Source organism: Galeopterus variegatus, unplaced genomic scaffold (assembly GCF_000696425.1).
Source record: "Galeopterus variegatus unplaced genomic scaffold, G_variegatus-3.0.2 Scaffold1470, whole genome shotgun sequence".
Lineage (NCBI taxonomy): Eukaryota > Metazoa > Chordata > Mammalia > Dermoptera > Cynocephalidae > Galeopterus > Galeopterus variegatus.
In genome coordinates, this window is record NW_007727581.1 from 12,762 (window position 1) to 32,747 (window position 19,986).

At 38.6% G+C, this 19,986-nt stretch overlaps 1 protein-coding gene across 1 annotated transcript in view; it reads left to right on the forward strand.

Moving 5' to 3' along the window:
• Positions 1–213: 213 nt before the first annotated feature.
• The window catches only part of LOC103594066 (Down syndrome cell adhesion molecule-like), a gene marked incomplete at its 5' end in the record, with an annotated part of 80,626 nt that continues 60,853 nt past the window's right edge, over positions 214–19,986 (forward strand). The window contains 5 exons of the mRNA XM_008577255.1: positions 214–360; positions 5,668–5,946; positions 9,746–10,021; positions 18,350–18,646; positions 19,416–19,691. Of these exons, the coding sequence (XP_008575477.1) occupies positions 214–360; positions 5,668–5,946; positions 9,746–10,021; positions 18,350–18,646; positions 19,416–19,691 (1,275 nt within the window). The remainder of the gene's footprint in view (positions 361–5,667; positions 5,947–9,745; positions 10,022–18,349; positions 18,647–19,415; positions 19,692–19,986) is intronic.

Below are 19,986 nucleotides of genomic sequence, written 5' to 3' on the forward strand. Positions count from 1 at the left end.
TATGACTTAAAAAATTAATTCATGAGATTAGATTTGCTAAGTATATATTGATTGTGTAACTTCCTTACTAAAAACTCCTAATTTAGGCTAGTGGAAAACTTAAAACAGCTTGGACCCTGAAGTAACACCCACAAAAGCATTCAAGGATGTGGTTTAAGTGGTCAGGATGTTTTTGTTCTGTTTTAATCACACGATCATCTTCATCTGTTTAAGGATCTAGATTCCTCATCACGTCCACGGGAGCCTTGTACATTAAAGACGTACAGAATGAGGACGGGTTGTATAACTACCGCTGTGTCACGCGGCACCGGTACACGGGGGAGACCAGGCAGAGCAACAGTGCCAGACTTTTTGTGTCAGGTAAGCGTTTGTGGAGACCGCGGCTGCTGTTTCTGCTGTCTTTTTGTTTGTGTCCTGGGATGACTCCAGCCACACTGTAGAATTTGTGACTGAAATGTTTTTTTTGTTTTGTTTTGTTTCTAAAATATTTTAGCAATTTTAAAAGTCTTTTAAACCGCTGTCATTACAATGTAATACAAACACAGATATTCCAAGTGACGTCCTTTCACATCTGTCAAACAAATACGCCATCCATTTGCAGGGGTGATGTTAACACCTCAGGGTGTAGTGTAGCAGTGTGAAATCACAGTGATGGAAAAACAAATGCAGAATACCTGACTGTTGCCTTTGTCGCTTGAGAATGTGAAATTGCTCCATGTGGTGAATGTCCTTTATGGTTATAGACATGAGATGGAATTGACCAAAGGTTGTTTGCTATTGACACTTGAGGAATATCTTATTTTATTTGTAGTGATGCTTTATGGGGAAGAAGAAATGGAAACTAGTTAAACATTGGAAAATTAGAAACATGGTTGCCTGAACAACCATTGTCCTTGGTAATACCCTGTGGGGATTTCTCTTCCCAATTCACATCCTTGAAATAACCAAAGCCAGCCTATCTTCGAGGTCCAGCACAAATACAAGTCAGAAATAAACGTTACTTCCTCTGAGCTCACAAATATTTTTTCTTTACCTGTTCTCTTCCATGTCAATTGTTATTTCCTCCCTTGTTTTATAATTACTACGTCTTGTTGGGAAAAATTAATTAGAAAATAAATGACATCTGTCACCATAGTCCATGGTGGCTTTAATGACAGCACAAGTTCTTTTTCCAAAGATCCTAGAAAAGGTCTTGTTTGCATGGATGAGAAACTTCCTAATGACAATGTTGAGGCATTGAATTTGAGGAGGGGGATCTTGGATTAAGATTAACTAGGGTTAGCAAAGCATGTAAATAAGCTTTCTCCATCCTGAAGATGAATGAAGTGACGAGATCTAGATGCTCATCTCTCTTCAGGTGACCTTGTTTATTATCTTTCCTCTAAATCAGGAAGTTCTGGTTTTCAAATTTAACTCTCAGAGTTGGAAAGGCAAATTTATTTTTCCTAACCTCAAGTTGTTTGTTAGTTTTTGTTCTGGAATGATTTGCTGGTGTTTCAAAAATGGGCAGCAGTAGTCATGAGCATTTGGTGACCCTGAGATTGCGTGGTGAGTGCTTGAGAAGAGAGAAGTGAGCATCACAGCGTAATCGGTGCACGGATGTCATGCACTAAGACCCTGGCAGAGGAGGAGCCGAGAAGCAAGCTGAACACTTGGGGCCAAAAGTGTCAGTGAGGACAGTGAGGGACATGATAGCTGCAAGGAGAGGGGAGGTCCACAGAGTCACATGTCTTCAAAAACCTCATATGAGGGTCTACTATATGTGGCAGATAACTCACGACTTTGGCCACAGAAATTTTAATACAGTAGTGGAGAGAAAAACTTAATGCTAAAGATGAGAACATAGGCACTGAGTGCAGACTACTATTCCAAAATGCTAAGCTATGAAGGAAAAGAGAAATAAATTTTGTTTTAAATTAGATTTTAATTTATTTAAAAAATGGACATATGGCATTTTGGTCATGGTGGAGGCATGTTAGAAGCAAGGTTTTTAATGACTCCAAACTCCTTCTGGAACTAAAACAGATAACGTAAGATGGCAAAAGCAAAAGCACATGGATGATATCTTCAACATGACCAGGTGATGGGGAGTCCCCAGAAATGCTAGAAGAGAGGTGAATGTGCACAGGCTACTGACAACAACAGAGCCAGGTGGAACAACAGCGGGATGGGTGGTGAAAGGACAGGCCACTGGAGCTATGATGCAGTTGCAGAACTGCAAAATAAGGAAGTACTCACCTCCAAGAGCAGAGGAGCTGACGCCTTCTTTGTGTTACATTCTCCAACTCTAGTCCGACCGCCTACTGTGAGCTAAATGACAGATTTTGCAACTCCTTTTTCATACAATTTTGTATCTCCATTCTTCTATTCTAGTGTAACTAAAATCTGTGTTTCTCAAGAGCAAGAGTTATTATTGTATCCCCATGTTTCTTAAATAAATGAAGGCAGATTTTGGAATGATATTAGAGAACTTTACTCCAGGTAATACTCATAGATATATTTGGGATACAATTTCTACTTACTATAAACACTATTCCCACATTATTTCTATTGTCTGACAGTCAATGTACTGGGAGGTGATAAAACCACACGTGGTCAAGGATGTTCAAAATCATTTTTGGAGTTAGCTCCAGGGACATCCTTGTTTCTTTTAGCTCATGGTACTCACTGGGGTGTGCAGGTAATGAAACTTTCAGAAAAATGGGTGCACCAGCAAGCCATTTTTCCATATTCTCAGTTGGGACTTGAACATGCCAGGGGTTGGAGAGATGTATTTTTAGGACCGTCTCTTCTTAACTGTTCAGTCCATAAGAAAATAACTTGTTCTTCAAAGCAACACTTCCCAGAGTCTTTCTGTAATTTCCTTTAGAAGGAGGTGGAATGAAGCAATGACACCTTTGCTGGCACGGTCTCTGTCCCTGGTATGGTGAAGCTTTTATATCTCGATCTCCCTCTGGAGCCACAGCCAAACATGTGAATGAATATAATTATGGAATATAGAATTCTTTGGTTAATGAATGACATTTCAGAAGAGTCCTGGAAACTCAGTCATGTATTCTTTAGGAGATTATTTAGTTTTCCTTATCGTGTGACATTCACATTGTTCTCATAAGGCACCAGCAAAGTTCACAGAGCAGCAAGTTTGCAATGGATCTCTGATGATCAGAGGAAATCCACCACAGGATGCTTCAGCTAAATGCTTTTGTTCTGTTTTCTGTCATGCCTGTTGACAGCCCCCAGTGGCTAACTATAGAATCACAGCCGTTTAAAGAAGGTCTTTCTAGATGGCATTTTGTTACTTTTTAAAACATAGAAATTTACTTCACACACATATATATATATATAAAAAAAAAGTCCAGAAGCTGGTTTGGCAACTTCAAGGTCACCCGGGACCAGGCTTTCATTTTCTGATTCATGATCCTCATTGTGATTTCCTTCTCAAGGTCATCTTGTAGTCCAAGATGATTGCTAGAGCTCCACCCTTTACATCTTTATTCCAGTTGATGGAAAGAAGAAAAGGAAGGCACACAAAGATGCCTCTCCCAGCTAAGTCACATGCCTTTAAGCTGCGTTTCCTGCAAATTTACACATTTTCTCTTCATATGTATCATTGGCTAGTATTTTTTCCAGCTTTATTGAGGTATATTTGACAAATAAAAGTTATATATATATATATATATTGAAGGTGGGGAAGATAGTGTTTATATATGTGTGTATATATATTCAGATACATATATATATATATATATGAATGATTACCACAATCAAGCTAAGTAACAAATCCATCACCTCACAATTACCATTTGTGACTTCGCGTGTGCGTGTATGTGTGGTGAGACATTTAAGATCTACTATCTCTGCAAAATTCAAATATACAGTGCAGTATTATTAACTATAGTTACTATGCTGTACCTTAGATCTCCAAAACTTATACATCCTGCATAATTGAAACTTTGTACGCTTTAACCTACTATATGTTCCAGCAATCCCACTTCTGAATATATATCCAAAGGAAATGAAATTAGTATCTCAAGGAGATATATCTATAGTTCCACGTTTATTTTGGCATCATTCACCATAGCCAAGATATGGAAACAACCTAAGTGTCCATCAATGGATGAATACATACAGACCACAAGGAAATTGTCGTGTGTGTGTATATATATATATATATATATATATATATATATATATATAATGAAATATTATTCAGACTTGAGAAAAAAGAAAATCCTTTCATTTGCTACAACATGAATGAACCTGGAGGGCATTATGCTAAGTGAAATAAACAAGACACAGAAAGACAGATATTACATGTTCTCAGTTTTGTGGGGAACCTAAAACAGTCAAACTCATAGAAACAAAGAATGGAATAGAGGTTGGCAGGGATTGAAGATGGGGGAAATGGAGAGATGTGGGTGAATTAGCTATCGGGTTTATTGCAGGTGGATCAAAAGAGCCATGGCACTTTTCTGACTGAGGCAAAGATAAGAAGGTTTCAGAAGCCAGGAGCCCAACTCTGTTCTGTAATGTTCATGTGGAGACTAGTGTGGCCACTCACGCATGTGGTTTCATGCAACTTCTAAAGATGATGTATTAGAAGGGAGAGCAGAGAAAGGTCATTGAGTTTTATATCTGTCATCCAGTTGGGTGTTATATTTTACATTCTTCACAATAACACAAAGATCATACCTGTGAGGTCATCATTTCCTCCAAACAAACTTGAGGGGCATTGAGATGTGTGGTTTCCACTTTTATCCTTTTCCTCATGCAGCTTGAGAATACCATAGAGGACAACCATCATTCAGTAGAATAGGGAAATTATACATTGTCACTTTTTTAAAACAGGGCCATGTCATAAGAGATCATCGGGAAGCTGCTTTGATTTTTTAGCCATTTAAATCTTCCCACAGCTTGTAAATGGTTTTCCTTTCACCATCTCACCTTGGACAGCACCTCCTCAGACAGACCATCCCTGCACCCCAGCACATGCACTGCCACTCCATCTATTACATCATCCTCTTTCATTTCCTTCAGTGCACTTACTGCAAGTGAGTTATCTTTACTTATTAACTACATGTAGTCCATCCCCCCCATGGTCCCACCCACCAGCAGAACATGAGCCCCCCAAGGACACCGTTATCCCTAGCTGTCTGGTCTACCACTCCATTGCCTGGCTCTGTGCTGACCCTGGACTTGAGGATCAAAAAACATTTGTACAATGAATAAATAAAAACACTTACAAATTCAATAACTTATGTGTAAAACTCTTTTTCTTGTGAAATAAATTTTACTAGTGTTAAACACCCCTCTCTGCTCCTGTTGCTCTTTTGAAAGGGGAAGTCTGATGTTCCTGGTTATGAAAAGACAATCTAATTCTTGGCCTGAGCCGACAACTCTTGCTGAAGCGCCCTGACTCTGGATTTTTTAGTTATTTGGTAGGGAATGACAAGTGGAAGCTCTGACTGGTGTTCAACCTTTTGCAAATTCTGAGCAGAAATAATTTATATGAGTAGGGCATTTTTTTCTGTTCACATGCGAAATCTTAAAGATCTGCATCAATAGTTGATATGATGTGACTTAAATTATACATGAAGCCCTGCAATTCTAAATGACTGCTCCAGCTCCTCCTTCCCTGCCTCTGAAGACTTTTTCTTTCTTCTTCAGACCCAGCGAACTCAGCCCCATCCATACTGGATGGGTTTGATCATCGCAAAGCCATGGCGGGGCAGCGTGTGGAGCTGCCTTGCAAAGCGCTTGGGCACCCTGAGCCAGATTACCGCTGGCTGAAGGACAACATGCCTCTGGAACTTTCAGGAAGGTTCCAGAAGACCGTGACGGGGCTACTCATTGAGAACACTCGCCCCTCAGACTCAGGCAGCTATGTATGCGAAGTGTCCAACAGATATGGAACTGCCAAGGTGATAGGCCGCCTGTACGTGAAACGTAAGTTGGACGGTAACTTGCAGAGGTGGTGTGGCTGTCGTTGATGGCACTCTGGGCTTTCTCTGTAGCCTTCCATGAAGCCTTGCAACAGTCCTGTGGAAATCAATAGTAGCCCCATTTTGCAGATGAGGAAATTAATGCTCAGACGAATTGCCTAAGGTTACACAACTAGAGAATATTGGGTGCAGGATTTGAATTCAGGTCTGTCTGATCCCCAAACCTTTGAGATTTTCTATAGATCAGAGGACTACTACATTTCCAGAATGCATTTCCAAGATAACATCACCTGGCTGTTGAATTCAGAATGGCCAGCCTCTCTGAAGATAGACAGAGCGGGAGGGCAGAATTGTTCTTTCAGCACAAGTGATGCCAGCCAATTGAAGTGGTTGTCCTTGGCCTGTTTCCAGATGCTTCTTTAAATGCCTAAATGGGGCTATTATAAACAGAAATACAGGGCTCTAAATTATCTATATATTGGACTTGGACTCAGTACTATAGATCATTTAGCCCAAGTATGATGGATGCATTTCATCTTTAATTGACCGTGGTGGCCGTCTTGAGGACGGTGTTGAGAAGTATCCTGAGGCAGACTTAGAAGAGGCAGGGAGATGATTGCAGGGAGCTTTCTAAACTAGTCTAACACCCTCAGTTTTACACATGTGGAAACCAAGGTCACATGGCCAGAGTGGGGTGGCAGGGCCTTGGTCAGGCAGGATGTCTCTTAGTGTCCAACATAATGCTCCTTTCATTTTTTAACACATGTATTTTTTTTCATTATTATTATTTGATGAGTTTAACTGAACAAACAGCCATAAAGATCTCACACTGAAAAGGGAGGCATCTTCTTAACCTGTTTTTTTCCCAGCCCTGTTTATGGAGCTGTCTCTTCAGTGTCAACCCCTGTGTAGACTGCCTTAGCTCAACACCAGCCTAAGTGAATACACTTAAGTTAAATATTAGAATGATTAGCTGGAACCAGCAGTCCAGACCGAGCCCTGCAACTATTATTCAAACATGCATAGGCTGGGATTAGAAGAAAATGGAAGATAATGTGTGCACAGTTATAGTTCTGTAGCTGAAGAATCACGCAGACGAAATAACACAGCATTGGACAGCCAGTAGGAACTATTCTTACAGGCTTAAAATCTTTTCTTTGTTAAAGCACCTTTCGTGGCTCCCTACTTTCTGTTGAATAAAGACCACATCTTAGGATAGTATCCAAGGCATCTCAGGCAAACCTGTCTGATCATATTTTCCATTGTTTTGCTTCAAAAAAACAATCCTTCCTCCTGTTAAATCTAGCTTCTGCCTAATCCCTGTGCAAAGCCATTCCTTTTCTGACTGTAAGTCACATTGCTTCATGTTGCTCCTCCCACAAGGAAAGTTATTTACTAACATTTACTAAAACGTCCCATCTTTCTTAGACCAATGTAATGCTACAACCCCAAAGACATGTCTCCTGTTCCCCTCCTGTCTTCTGTTCAAATCGCGGAGTATTTCTTTTGCTTTTTCTCTAAAGCTATTTATCACTATCTACATTTTAAAAAAAAATTTTATTCATTATATATATATATATCTGTGGGGTACAGAATCAAATATCTATAACTATCTGCATTCTAAAAGTTATTTGGGAAAAAGTCTTAATTTCGACTGTGCTTCTTTTCACAATTGTAATCTTCTGCCACATCTAGGCAAGTTCTCAAATGTTTCTTGAATGTTCTCTTCCTCCCTTCTGACTGCTTCTTCTGACAGAAGAAAACTGCTTCCTCGACCCTGTCTCTCTTCTCTAGACAGAAAGCACTCTCTTGGGTCCAATGTTCAGAGCCCTCTTCTCTTTCCTCTTGGGACTCTCTTTCATTCATATGGCTTCAAATTCCTCCTCTCTGGAAAAAACCTCTGAATCTGTATGTTTCGCTGCAGCTTCCTTCCTGTCAGACAAGTATGCCTCCCAGTTTTATATCAGATGTTCAGCAGGAACTTTAAAAGAACAGTGAAGATACCAAACTGAGGGCCGAATCCGTGGCTCACTTGGAAGAGTGCAGCGGTGGGAGTGCAGTGGCACGGGGAGCGCCCGAGGCTGCAGGTTCGGATCCTATATAGGGATGGCCGGTGTGCTCACTGGCTGAGCGTGGTGTGGGCAACATCAAGCCAAGGGTTTCGATCCCCTTACCGGTAAAAAAAAAAAAAAAAAAAAAGCAAAAAAAAAGAAGATACCAAACTGAACTCTCCACTATCTCTACCTTCCATATGGCCCTTATTATTAGAAACATCCCCTGAACCCCACCCACCCCAGGTGCAAACTTTAAGTCTCAGGTCCTCTTTGAGCCTTCTTTTCCATGTCTACTTCCTGCCGAGTCCTCAAGATTGACCTCCCAGCTTCTCAGCAATGTTCTCCGCCTTGACCCTGTCCTAGATTGGGTCTTAATTTCACCTCCACTAGACATCTGCTATCAGTTTCCTCACTGTAATTTGTCAAAGACCATATGAACAACCAATTCTCCTAAAAAGATGTTCGACAATGACACTCACTTGCCAAGCATTCTTGAATGCTTTCTTTATCTCTCTGATCTAATTTCAAAATCTCACAGCCTTTACAGTCTTGTCCCAGACTGCTTTTGCAGTTTTCCTCCCACTTTTCATCTTCAGGGACCCTCTACTGCATCTGAACTGAATCAGAAACTCTTCCTCAGACACGCCTGGGTTTCATGCCTTAATGCATGTGGTTCTCTCTGCAGTGCCCTTTCTCTGTTCCAGATGGCTTCAGTTCTGTCCATCCTTAATCTCCAAAACCTTTCTGGTCTTCCTATCAATCCTCCCCCATATGTGCCATGTCTCTAATGTCCCTTAACATCATTCTGCTTTATAACTGTAGTCATGTTTGTATTTTTCTTGTCAATCTAAAAGACTGAGCAGTGAGCTGAGAAGTCAGGGACAACTGGGGTAAGAAAAAAAAAAAAAAAAAAAACCTCTTTTTTGGATTTTTTTGACATTTACCTGTTGAGTCGGTTGGCTCATGTTACTTAATCTCTCTGAATAATCATTTCCTCTTCTGTAATATGAAGATGATAACACAAAACTTACAGAATATGGGAAGACTGACTTGAATAATGCATGAAAAATGTTTGGTAATTTTATGGCACATACTAATTGTACCATAAATATTATTCATCTTTGTCTCACCTGTGAGTTTAATACCATCCTTGGCACACAGTAGATGCTCAGTAAATGCTTTCTACATTGAATTAGGTTGATTGAATTGAAAACGGAGAAAGTCAAGAATGGAAATTTCATTCCTGTCCAAGCCAGCCTCATTTTAGAGAGAAACTCTGTTTCGTGATCACAAATCCTAACATCAGCCTATCTGTTCACAGCCGTGTGTTATTGACCCTGGTTAGGCCCCACAGGGCATGTGCATGTGAGTACAGCCCAAGTCAAACCCATCAGTCCCACCTTGGGATGGCAAATAGGATTTATATATTCAAATACTTGTGTCCCTACTGGTAACCAGCACACTGCATTTCTCATTGTCAGTGGATTAATACCATCATCCACATGTGCAGTCAGGGACAAAGCAGTTTGACCAACATTATTCTATTTTTTACATACAGAAAGGTCAGATACAAAAATAGCAAAGATGGTGTTCCCAAAGTGGCACACTGTAAAATAACACTAAATGTAAGAACTGTATGGAGCGCTTTGCAGGAATGTTTGCTTTGTCAAAAGCCCAGCATGTTGTTGTAATGATGTCTGCATATGTGATGCTTTTTACCTTCTTTTTCTCTCTTACCCAAATCTCCAGAGCCACTGAAAGCCACCATCAGTCCCAGGAAGGTTAAAAGCAGCGTGGGTAGCCAGGTTTCCTTGTCCTGCAGCGTGACAGGAACTGAGGACCAGGAACTCTCCTGGTACCGAAATGGTGAAATACTCAACCCTGGAAAAAATGTGAGGATCACAGGGATCAACCATGAAAACCTTATAATGGATCACATGGTCAGAAGTGACGGGGGCGCGTACCAGTGCTTTGTGCGGAAGGACAAGCTGTCCGCTCAAGACTATGTACAGGTGGTCCTCGAAGGTCAGTGGGCCTCGTTACAGGGTACAGCTGAAAAGAACCCACCCCCAGAGCACTCAGAAAAGAAGAATAAAGGCTGACACAGAGCTGAGAACTCAGATTTAAGATCTCTGTCTATCTCACCAGATAATAACCCCACCCCAGTTTTTCAAGCTAAATCAGGCAAATCAGAAAGTTCTCATGAGACTGAAATTGTATTATATTAGAAATAACATAAAGCTAAGTAACATGAGTATTTCCCACTCATGTGTTTAGTTACTTGTCAAGATAGAGGCCTTAGAAACTTGAAACTTACAGTGGTATTGACAATTTATTATCCTCTAGACAAAGGTTTCTCAATAATGCCTTTGGGGGGGGGGGCTGTTTTATGCATTGTAGGATTTTAGCAACATCTCTGGCCTCTACCCACTAGATGCTGGTAACACTTCCTCCAAGTTGTGACAACCAATAATGTCTCCAGACATTGCCAAATGTTCCCTGGGGGTGGAGAATAGTACCCAGTGAGAAGAACAACTCTAGAGACAAAGTGCAGAGCAAAATTTCAATATAGGCTTGGCAGAGTGAAAAAAATAGCATCTGGTCGGTACATGAGTTGTGTCCAAATGTTTAAAGATTCAGGTGAATGGAATTTGCAAGGAATTACTTTGTGGTATAATATCGGGTGTTAGGTATGTTATAATGTTTACTCTTCTTAACTGGCTACTGCGTACTTACATCATCAAACTTACCAACCAACCAGGGAGAGAAGCTATCACAGGTAATACTTAAATAAGATATACATTTACCACCATGTAACTCAACTAGCTTCTCTCTGTATATTACATGACTTGTTGGAAATAATTTAAAATTCATCTGTTATCAATTGATTAAAATAATGACATGATTTTTATATAGCCAAAGAGAACAACAAATGAAATCCATTTCTGTATGAAAATAAGTTTAAATTTGTCTTGATAAGAGGATATTTCTGTTATTGCTTTTTTTACCTTTAGCTAATTTTTAAGAAGAAGCAGGCTTAGTAATGATATTCCTACTTTGATTCAAGCATTTTATTGCAGACAATGAGTTTTTAAAGGAGAGGGGAAATTAGCTGAAGCCTCGGTACTCATGCTAAATGCCTGACACTGGGTTCCACATAATAATTAAGTGCAGAAAGTAAGCAATTTGTACAGAGCCAGTTTGCGGATGTGTAGTCCTTATATAGTCACTATTTTTAGAGTCTTTGTAACAAAAGGAGAAATTACCTAGTTACCTCGGCAACCATTTCTCGTGACCGAGAAAACCTAAAGAGCATATTGATAATCCATAATGATGTCGAAAGAGTTCGGGTTATCAGGGACTGACAGTAAGAAAGATTTCAAAGACACTCAGGTCTCCCTAGGAAAATAGTGTCCGCTTTCATCTCCAGAAAGGCCTGTCACTTGAACAAAAAGGGGGCAAAGGAGCACGCAGAGCCCATGCATGGGTTTATTTGTCACATGTCGGTTTCCATTCAGGACAAGAAGCTTCACTTTATTTTTTCTCTTCTGAGAGATGACAGTGCTAATGTAACAAAAGAGAGCAGAAACGGAACTATAGAGCATAGCTAGGAGCTGCTTTAAAATGGTGTCTAACTAGTCTCCTCTGAGAAAGCCTGCTGTTATTCCCACTGAAATTGCTATGAATTAAAATAAAATTATGAGAACTCACAGTTCTGTAAATTAGGAATGACCATTGATACAATGGAGAATCTGGGAATGCCTCCCATGAGGCTAAAAAATGGAATCTAATAATTACAGGTTCAATATAAAACTAGAATAACTGGAAATGGAATAATAAAAGAAGAATAATCACAGGTTCCAGACTGGAAATGGTAAAATAGAATGCATTGGACTTACCCCAAAACAGATAAAAGTTAGAACTTTGGGAAAAGCAAAAGTATATGTAGATTCTGGAAAGATGCCCAAAGTAGGAAGAAAAGATTTGACCATTCAAAGAAGGGAAAAGGATTAGATAATATCTACACTGATACCACTTTTACCCTGAGGACACTCCCTAGTCCATGTGGGGTAGGGGAGAAGACCTAGAAGAAAAGCAGAGAGCTTCAGGCTTATGCAATTAAGGTGTCTGGACTGCTAAAACATCTGCAAAGGGGTGGGGGGTGGGGTGTGTGGAAGTTCCAGGAAAGAAGGAATACCAATAGAGAGTCCCCAAACCTCCAAATAAACTTCTTTGGAAAATTTGGTTGACACCTGAACTGCAAAAATATAGGTCAGGATCCAAGTCTGCAATGAAAAACAAACAAACAAACAAACAAAAAACTAGATACACAGAGAACAAGCAAACAGAACACTGTGAGCAAACGACAAAAGAGAAAGCAGGTAATAGAAAGAGAACCCAGAGAGGCCCCAGCTGTTAGAATTAGCAAACAAAGAGATTAAAGCTGCTATTTAAAATATGTTCAATAACTTAAAGGAAAATATGGACAGAATGAGTGAACACAGGGAAGAGAGATCAGCAGAGAATGGAAACTATAAAGAGCAATCAATAGAAATGAAAAAAACTCACCATATTTGTTTTATGGCAAGATTGGAGAAAGAAGAAGAAAGGATTAGTGAACTTGAAGATGGATTAAAAGAAACTATCCAATCTGAAGCATGGAGAGAAAGAAGACTGCAAAGAAAATGATTAGAATGGACTGGCTGGGTACATCAGTTGGTTGGAGCATGGTGCTGATAACACTAAGTTCCAGGGTTTGACTTCTGTACAAAAAACAAAACAAAACTAACCAAGCAATGAACAAAAATCACAAATACAGGAATGGACCTAGCAAAATAAATAGATAAATAAAGGAAATGATCAGAGCCTTGGTGACAAGTGGGACCCGACATATGTATAATTAGAGGCCAGAAAAATAGGAGACAGAAAACAAGGAAGAAAAAAATATTTCAAAAAGTAATGGCCACAATTTTCTCAAATTTGGCATAAAAAAATAAAGTGACATATCCAGGAAACTCAGCAAACTCCAAGAATAAATACAAAGAAAATGACATGCAGGTTCATCAGTGTCAAGCTGCCAAAAAACCAAGATAAAGAGAAAATCTTGTAAATCTGAGGGAGGAAAAATATTACATAAAAGGAATATTAATACAAATGATGAATGACTTATTATCAGATATTTTAGAAGACGGAAGACATGGAGCAACATTTTAAAACTGTAGGAAAGAAAATAAAAAACAAAAAAAACCCCCATCTGCCAATCTAGACATCTATAGCAAAAATAGTCTTTAAAAATGAAGGCAAAATAAAACTATTTTCAGTAAACAAAAGGCGAGAGAATGTGATGTTAGAAGAACTATACATTAATAATGCAGGGAGAAGGAAGTGACATAAAATGGAAATGCAGAGACATAGAAACAAAGAGCATGAGAAATGGTAAATATGTCAGTAAAAATTTAGCAAAATTATTTTTCTCTTTTAATTCTTTAAACAACAATTGACAAATTATAAAATTGTACCAGTTATTATAGAGTTCACAACATAAATAGATGTAAAAACACAAAGTACAGAATATAATTTAAAAGATTTTAAGTTATTTGTTACAAGGTTCTTACATTTCGCAAAAAGTATTGCAATTTTAACTTTCAGTAGATGTGATTAAACACACACACACACATATACGTATATGCACAAAGATATATATCGATGTGTGTATGTATATCCTTATATCCTATAAGTGCAAGATTGGCAGCACAAAAACTAATCTATACGTCACTATATTAATAAAATAAAGGAGAAAGACAAATTGATCATCTCAATGTATCTAGAAAAAATCATTTGACAAAATTCAACATCTGTATGGAATAAAAATCCCCCAATAAACTAGGAATATAGGTACATTTCTTGACCTGATTAGTGGCATCTATGAAAAATCTACAGCTAAAATCATACTTAATGGTTAAACACTAAATGTTCTTCATTTAAGATTAAAACAAGGCAAAGATGTTCACACCCACCACTTCTACCTCACATTATACTAGAAGTCCTAGACAGACATAAATAGAAAATAAAATGCATAAAGTTTGAAAAAGAAAAATTTCAGCTATCTTTAATCACAGGCGTTGTTACAGAGAAAATTCCATGAAGACTATAAAACAATTCCTGTAAGTGGTTTTAAAAAAGTCATAGGATACAAGAACAATATACAAAATATGATTTTATTTCTATATAGTAGGAATAAACAATTGGAAAATAGTATTTTGAATTTTTCATTTACAATAGCATGAAACATAAGATACTTAGGAATGAATTTCACACAGATGTGAAAGATTTCAACACATAAAACTACAAAACACTGCTAATATAAAACTGAGATGACCTAGAAATTAGAAGGATATACCACATTCAGGGATTAGAAATCTAAATATTCTTAAATTAACAATTCTCTCTAAAGTGATCAGTGTAATCCCAATCAAAATCCCAGAGCCTATATAGATTGATTTTTTAAATTTATATGTAAAAGAGGAAGTCTTATAGTCTAAGTTGATTTAAAATATGTATATGGAAAAGTAAATAACTGAGAACGACCTGCACTCCGATGTTCATTGCAGCTCTGTTTACAACAGCCAAGACATTGAACCAACCTAAAGGTCCATAGATGGATGATTGGATAAGGAAACTGTGGTATATATACACCACGGAATACTACTCTGTCATAAAAAAGAATGAAATACTCCCATTTGCAACAACATGGATGAGCCTGGAGAAACTTATGTTGAGTTGAAATAAGCAAAGAACAGAGGGATACCACATGTACTCACTCATATGTGGGAGCTAAGAGAGAAAGAAGTGAGCTAAGAGAGAAAGGAAGAAAGGAAAGAAAGACCACAGTAGTGCATTGGACTTGCAGGGGGAGAGAACATTCCTTGGGCTACAAAGTGGAGTGGGGGGACAGGGGAGGGGGAGGGAGGTTGGGGAAAATTGGGTGGGGGACATGGGGTACAAATGCAATTTGTGGTAATGGATTCATTCTCAGTATGAATCTGGCCCCCACATCATGGGTATGAGGGGTGACAATCAGCTTGTATATCATAAATATTCATAACCAATAAAAAAATCAAACAATTGTGAAAAAGAACAAAGTTGGAAGATTCTTACTACTGGGTTTGAAGAGTTACCATAAAGCTATACTAAACAAGATAGATATATAGCTCAATGGAACACATAGATGGTCCAGAAATATGCTCACACATTCATAATAAACTGATTTTCAAAAGAACACAGAATATTGAATAGTTAAAAGAAAGTCTTCCCAATAAAGAGTACTGAAATAACTCAAAAAATGTATGACAAAAAGTGAATATCAATTTCTATCTAACATCTCATACCGTACACAAAAATTAATTTGACATAACTTACAGACCTGAGTGTAAAATATAAAGTTATAAAGTCTCTAAAAGGAAACACACAAGAATTCTTCATGATTTGAGGGTAGTCAAAGATTTCTTAGAACACAGACAGCACCAAATGTGAAAGACAAAGACATCATTAGGACAATGAAAAGACAACCACAGACAAGAAGAAAATACTTTATACATACACACACACAAATATATAATATGTACCATAGATGTGTCTGACAGATATTTTATAATATATAGGATACCTGAGAAATACAAATACATGAGTATCTGACTATTATAAGATATATTCTTGTATTTCACGAAGAACTCCTACAAGTTAATAACAAAAAGGCAAACAGTCTAATGTAAAAATGGATAAATGATTTGAGCATATGTTTCAAAAAAGAAATACACAAATGGCTTCCAACTATGGAAAAAAAATGCACAATCTGCACCTAATCATGAGGAAATAGAAGACAAATCCAATTTGAGCAACTGACTACAAAAGAGCTCTTCAAAATTATCAAACTCAAGAAACATGAAAGAGATCAAAGAATGTTCCAGATTAAAAGAAACTCAAGAGACATGACAAATAAATGTAATGTGGGATGGTGATTTGACTGGAGGAAAATAGCTGTAAGAAACACTGTTGGTCAACTGGCAGAATTTCAATGTGGGCTGTGCATTAGATAATGGTCCTATTCCAAAGTTACATTTTCTAATTTTATTAACTGCACTGTGGCTACGATAGAGCACACACGTATAAGAGTACATGCTGTCTTGTTACATTTATCTGAAGTTCAAAGAACAGACAACATGAACACATGGAGACAGAAATCAGAACAGTGAATACCTCCGGAGGGTGGAAATGATTAGGGAACTTTGGGGGGCGTCAAAGATGTTTCATATTTGATGGTTTGGCTGGTTACACAGGTATATATATGTGACAGACTCATCTGTACACTTGAGATGTGTACATTTCACTGACTGTAAACTTTACCTGCACACAAAAAGGATAACTGAAGAAGACTTTCCCAAACAGATAAAACACTGAGTTTGCAGTGTCAAAATCAGTGTTTAGTGTCGAAATCAGTGCAGAGAAATTCACAGTGAAAAACATCTCACAGAAGCAGTGGAATTATAAGGACAAATAAAATAACCTCAGCATCCCCCAGCATTGATGATCAGTCCTGTACAAAGAATAACAATCATGGTGACATCTAACTTCTCTGTAAAATTAAACACACAGCACCATGAAGCCATGTCTGCCGTGAATTAAAGACAATTGCTCAGATTTTTCGTTTAGATATTTTGAAGCTCCTTTTTTATCTCTGATAATAAAAGGAAAATGTAGTCCAAGGACACTGCAATATGCCACTTATGAATGCATCTGGGAAAATCATACAGAACTTGGGGGCCTTCTCCAGCCATCTGAACCATGAGTTGGAATAGATGACAGGATCAAGGAATTTGGGAATGAAGAGATGGTAGAGGGGTAGGGAAGCACTCCAAGCACAGCCCCACCATCACAAGGACCCTACACAGCCAGTAGCACTGACCACAGAACCAGGCCTCCAGGTTTTTGGGGTGATGAGTGACACTTTCCTCAGGGGCATTTGGAACTATGAATTATCTTTCTCTGATGGAATTACAAGGTGTCCTCAATTTCCCCCCCTTCCTTTTATCTGTACTTTTCAATTTTTCAACAGTGAATATGTATAACTTCTATAATAAAAATTAAAAATGAAAAAAGATAATATCTATTAACTATTATCTTTTATTATGGAACAAACCCTCTAACTGAACACAAAAACTCTTTAAAAAAAAAAAAAGTCCCCTCTAGCAAGGTTTATTACCAGACTCAGAAATCCTGTTGCATGTGATCACAGTGATGTCACAGTGACCCACTTATGCCTAGAATAACAGTGTCACGATGTTGATTTGTATGCCTGAGGCTGGTAGGCCTACTGGTAACTTCTTTTGACTTTCATACATTTTCTTTAATATGCATGTATCTCTCTCTCTCTCTCTCAGTGAAAACGAATATAAAAAAAGAAACATGCATTTGTGATTACTGCAACATAATAGATGGAAGTAGTTAATATACATGACAGTTGCCCCCCTCCAAAAAAATTAAAAAATAAAAATAAAGAAATGTAAAAATTTGATCTTTGTTAAACATATCAAAAGTTCCTACAGAAAATTCTCCAAGATTAAGATCCTAGTTTGCCTGGGACAGTTCTGGGTCATGTGTGTTCTCTTGGCATAATTGTTAGCAGTGCCTGTTACACTCTCAGAAGTGTCACAAGTTGGATGACAAATTATGTGGCTACCCTACTTAAAATACTTTTAGAGATACATAATACATGCCAGAAGGTTCAAACTTTATTTAGTTTCTACCCATTCTCAGGGACCTCATGGAAATTTACATGCAATTACTATTTGTAATTGAAACTATAAAAGATTATTTCTTATGAGAAAATAGTAAAGATGAGATAGTTTCTCAGTAGTTTCCTTTATTCCTCTAAACAATTCCCTAGTGAAAAGTTCCTGAATAACCTGAGACAAGTGGAAAGCTAAAAAGACTGTTTGGGGGTTTGTGGATTTTCTCTGTTTATTACTCTGGGTAGGATTACTAGTGTTGAATTGGAGACATCTTAGAAGCTGTCGTCATTCAACCAGAATATCCGGTTTGCATTATTGTTCCTTTTCGTAAGTCAATCAGGAAATACATAAGTGATTTATTAAAGTTTGCTAAGGCAGTGCTTACCTGTTTTGAAAACAGTAGAATCTTGTTCTGATTGGGATTTTGCTTTATCAGTAGAGCCAGACCTTTTATAGTAGTGTTTAACAACCACTACATCTCCTTCCTACCGATTAAATAAATGCGCTTGGAAGCTGTTTAATTATTTATATATGCCACTTCCTTCCATCATTTGTCTTCCTGCAGATGGAACTCCCAAAATCATTTCTGCCTTTAGTGAAAAAGTGGTGAGCCCGGCAGAACCGGTTTCCCTTATGTGCAACGTGAAGGGAACCCCCTTGCCCACGATCACGTGGACCCTGGACGACGACCCAATTCTCAAGGGCGGCAGTCACCGCATCAGCCAGATGATCACGTCGGAGGGGAACGTGGTCAGCTACCTGAACATCTCCAGCTCTCAGGTCCGGGACGGTGGCGTCTACCGCTGCACTGCCAACAACTCGGCGGGAGTCGTCCTGTACCAGGCTCGAATAAACGTAAGAGGTGCTTGTCAAATCAGCTCCTCAAAAAACACACATAACTCATTGGAGTGGAGAAGCAGGTTTCTGCATGCACCGAGCCGAGTCTTGGAATGCCAGAATGGATTAACTGTTGCTTCCCATTTCCTACCCTTCCCTTCCTACTCAGGAACGGCACCAGTTGGGTTAATGTTGGAAACGACATTTTGGTTTCTCTAGTCAGCCTGATCTCTTGTTTTACTCTTGGATCCGTCCACTGGATCTTTCCTTTCCTGGTTTATGCTTTGCATGCTCTCTCCTTTCTCCTTTTCTTCCGTTTCACTGCATTCATGATAAACCTTCATGTACATGGTACTTACCTTACATGCATAGTGCAACATGGCTTAACCCCATCTTCACAACACATTTTATAGAGTTAAACAATCGATCAATTGCTACCCGTGCTCTCACAAAAAGAGCACGACTGTTCAGTGTAGACTAGTTACTTTTTATTGATTAAATTCCCTTAATCTTGCAATTCAAAACATTTTAATAAAAGTAACAGATAACTAAAGTATTTAACACTCATCTGATTCACATGAAAGTAAATGAAATTCAATGGAACTAAAAAGAAATAAAAACAAAACAAAACCCGTCCTGGTAGTAAATGCCAAATGCATAAAATATTGTTTAATTGAAAAAGATGTGCTTACATGAAAATAATCTACATTTTTAACTCAAAGAAAAGTGTACCTGTTTCCCCACATGAGATGTACCCTTAAATTATTTTCAAGAGTTTCTTCGTGTCTCTCCAGGGCCTGCCAGCATTCGACCAATGAAAAATATCACAGCAATAGCGGGGCGGGACACATACATTCACTGTCGTGTGATTGGCTACCCGTATTACTCCATCAAATGGTACAAGAACTCTAATCTGCTTCCTTTTAACCACCGGCAAGTGGCATTTGAGAACAATGGAACTCTGAAACTCTCGGACGTGCAAAAGGAAGTGGACGAGGGAGAGTACACGTGCAACGTGTTGGTCCAACCACAACTCTCCACCAGCCAGAGCGTCCACGTGACAGTGAAAGGTAACCTCTGCTTCCCCACCCCCATCCCACCACCTCCCCACACAAGTATGTGGTGCTGCTGTTTCACCAGACCAATGATTAGGAGTGGAGTAATCTGAGAATCTGCATAGTTAGAGCAGGATAGTTGTACAGACTGAAGAGTGACAGGGCACATTCGATGCTCTCTTTACACCTGGATCTTCACAAGACCTGTAGTTGATGTAATTTTCCCTCCATGTGAATTTTTGGCTTGGTTTTCCAAAGGACATGTGTTGTTAATGTTACCATAGGGGGGCGGGGGGGGGGAATCATTGGC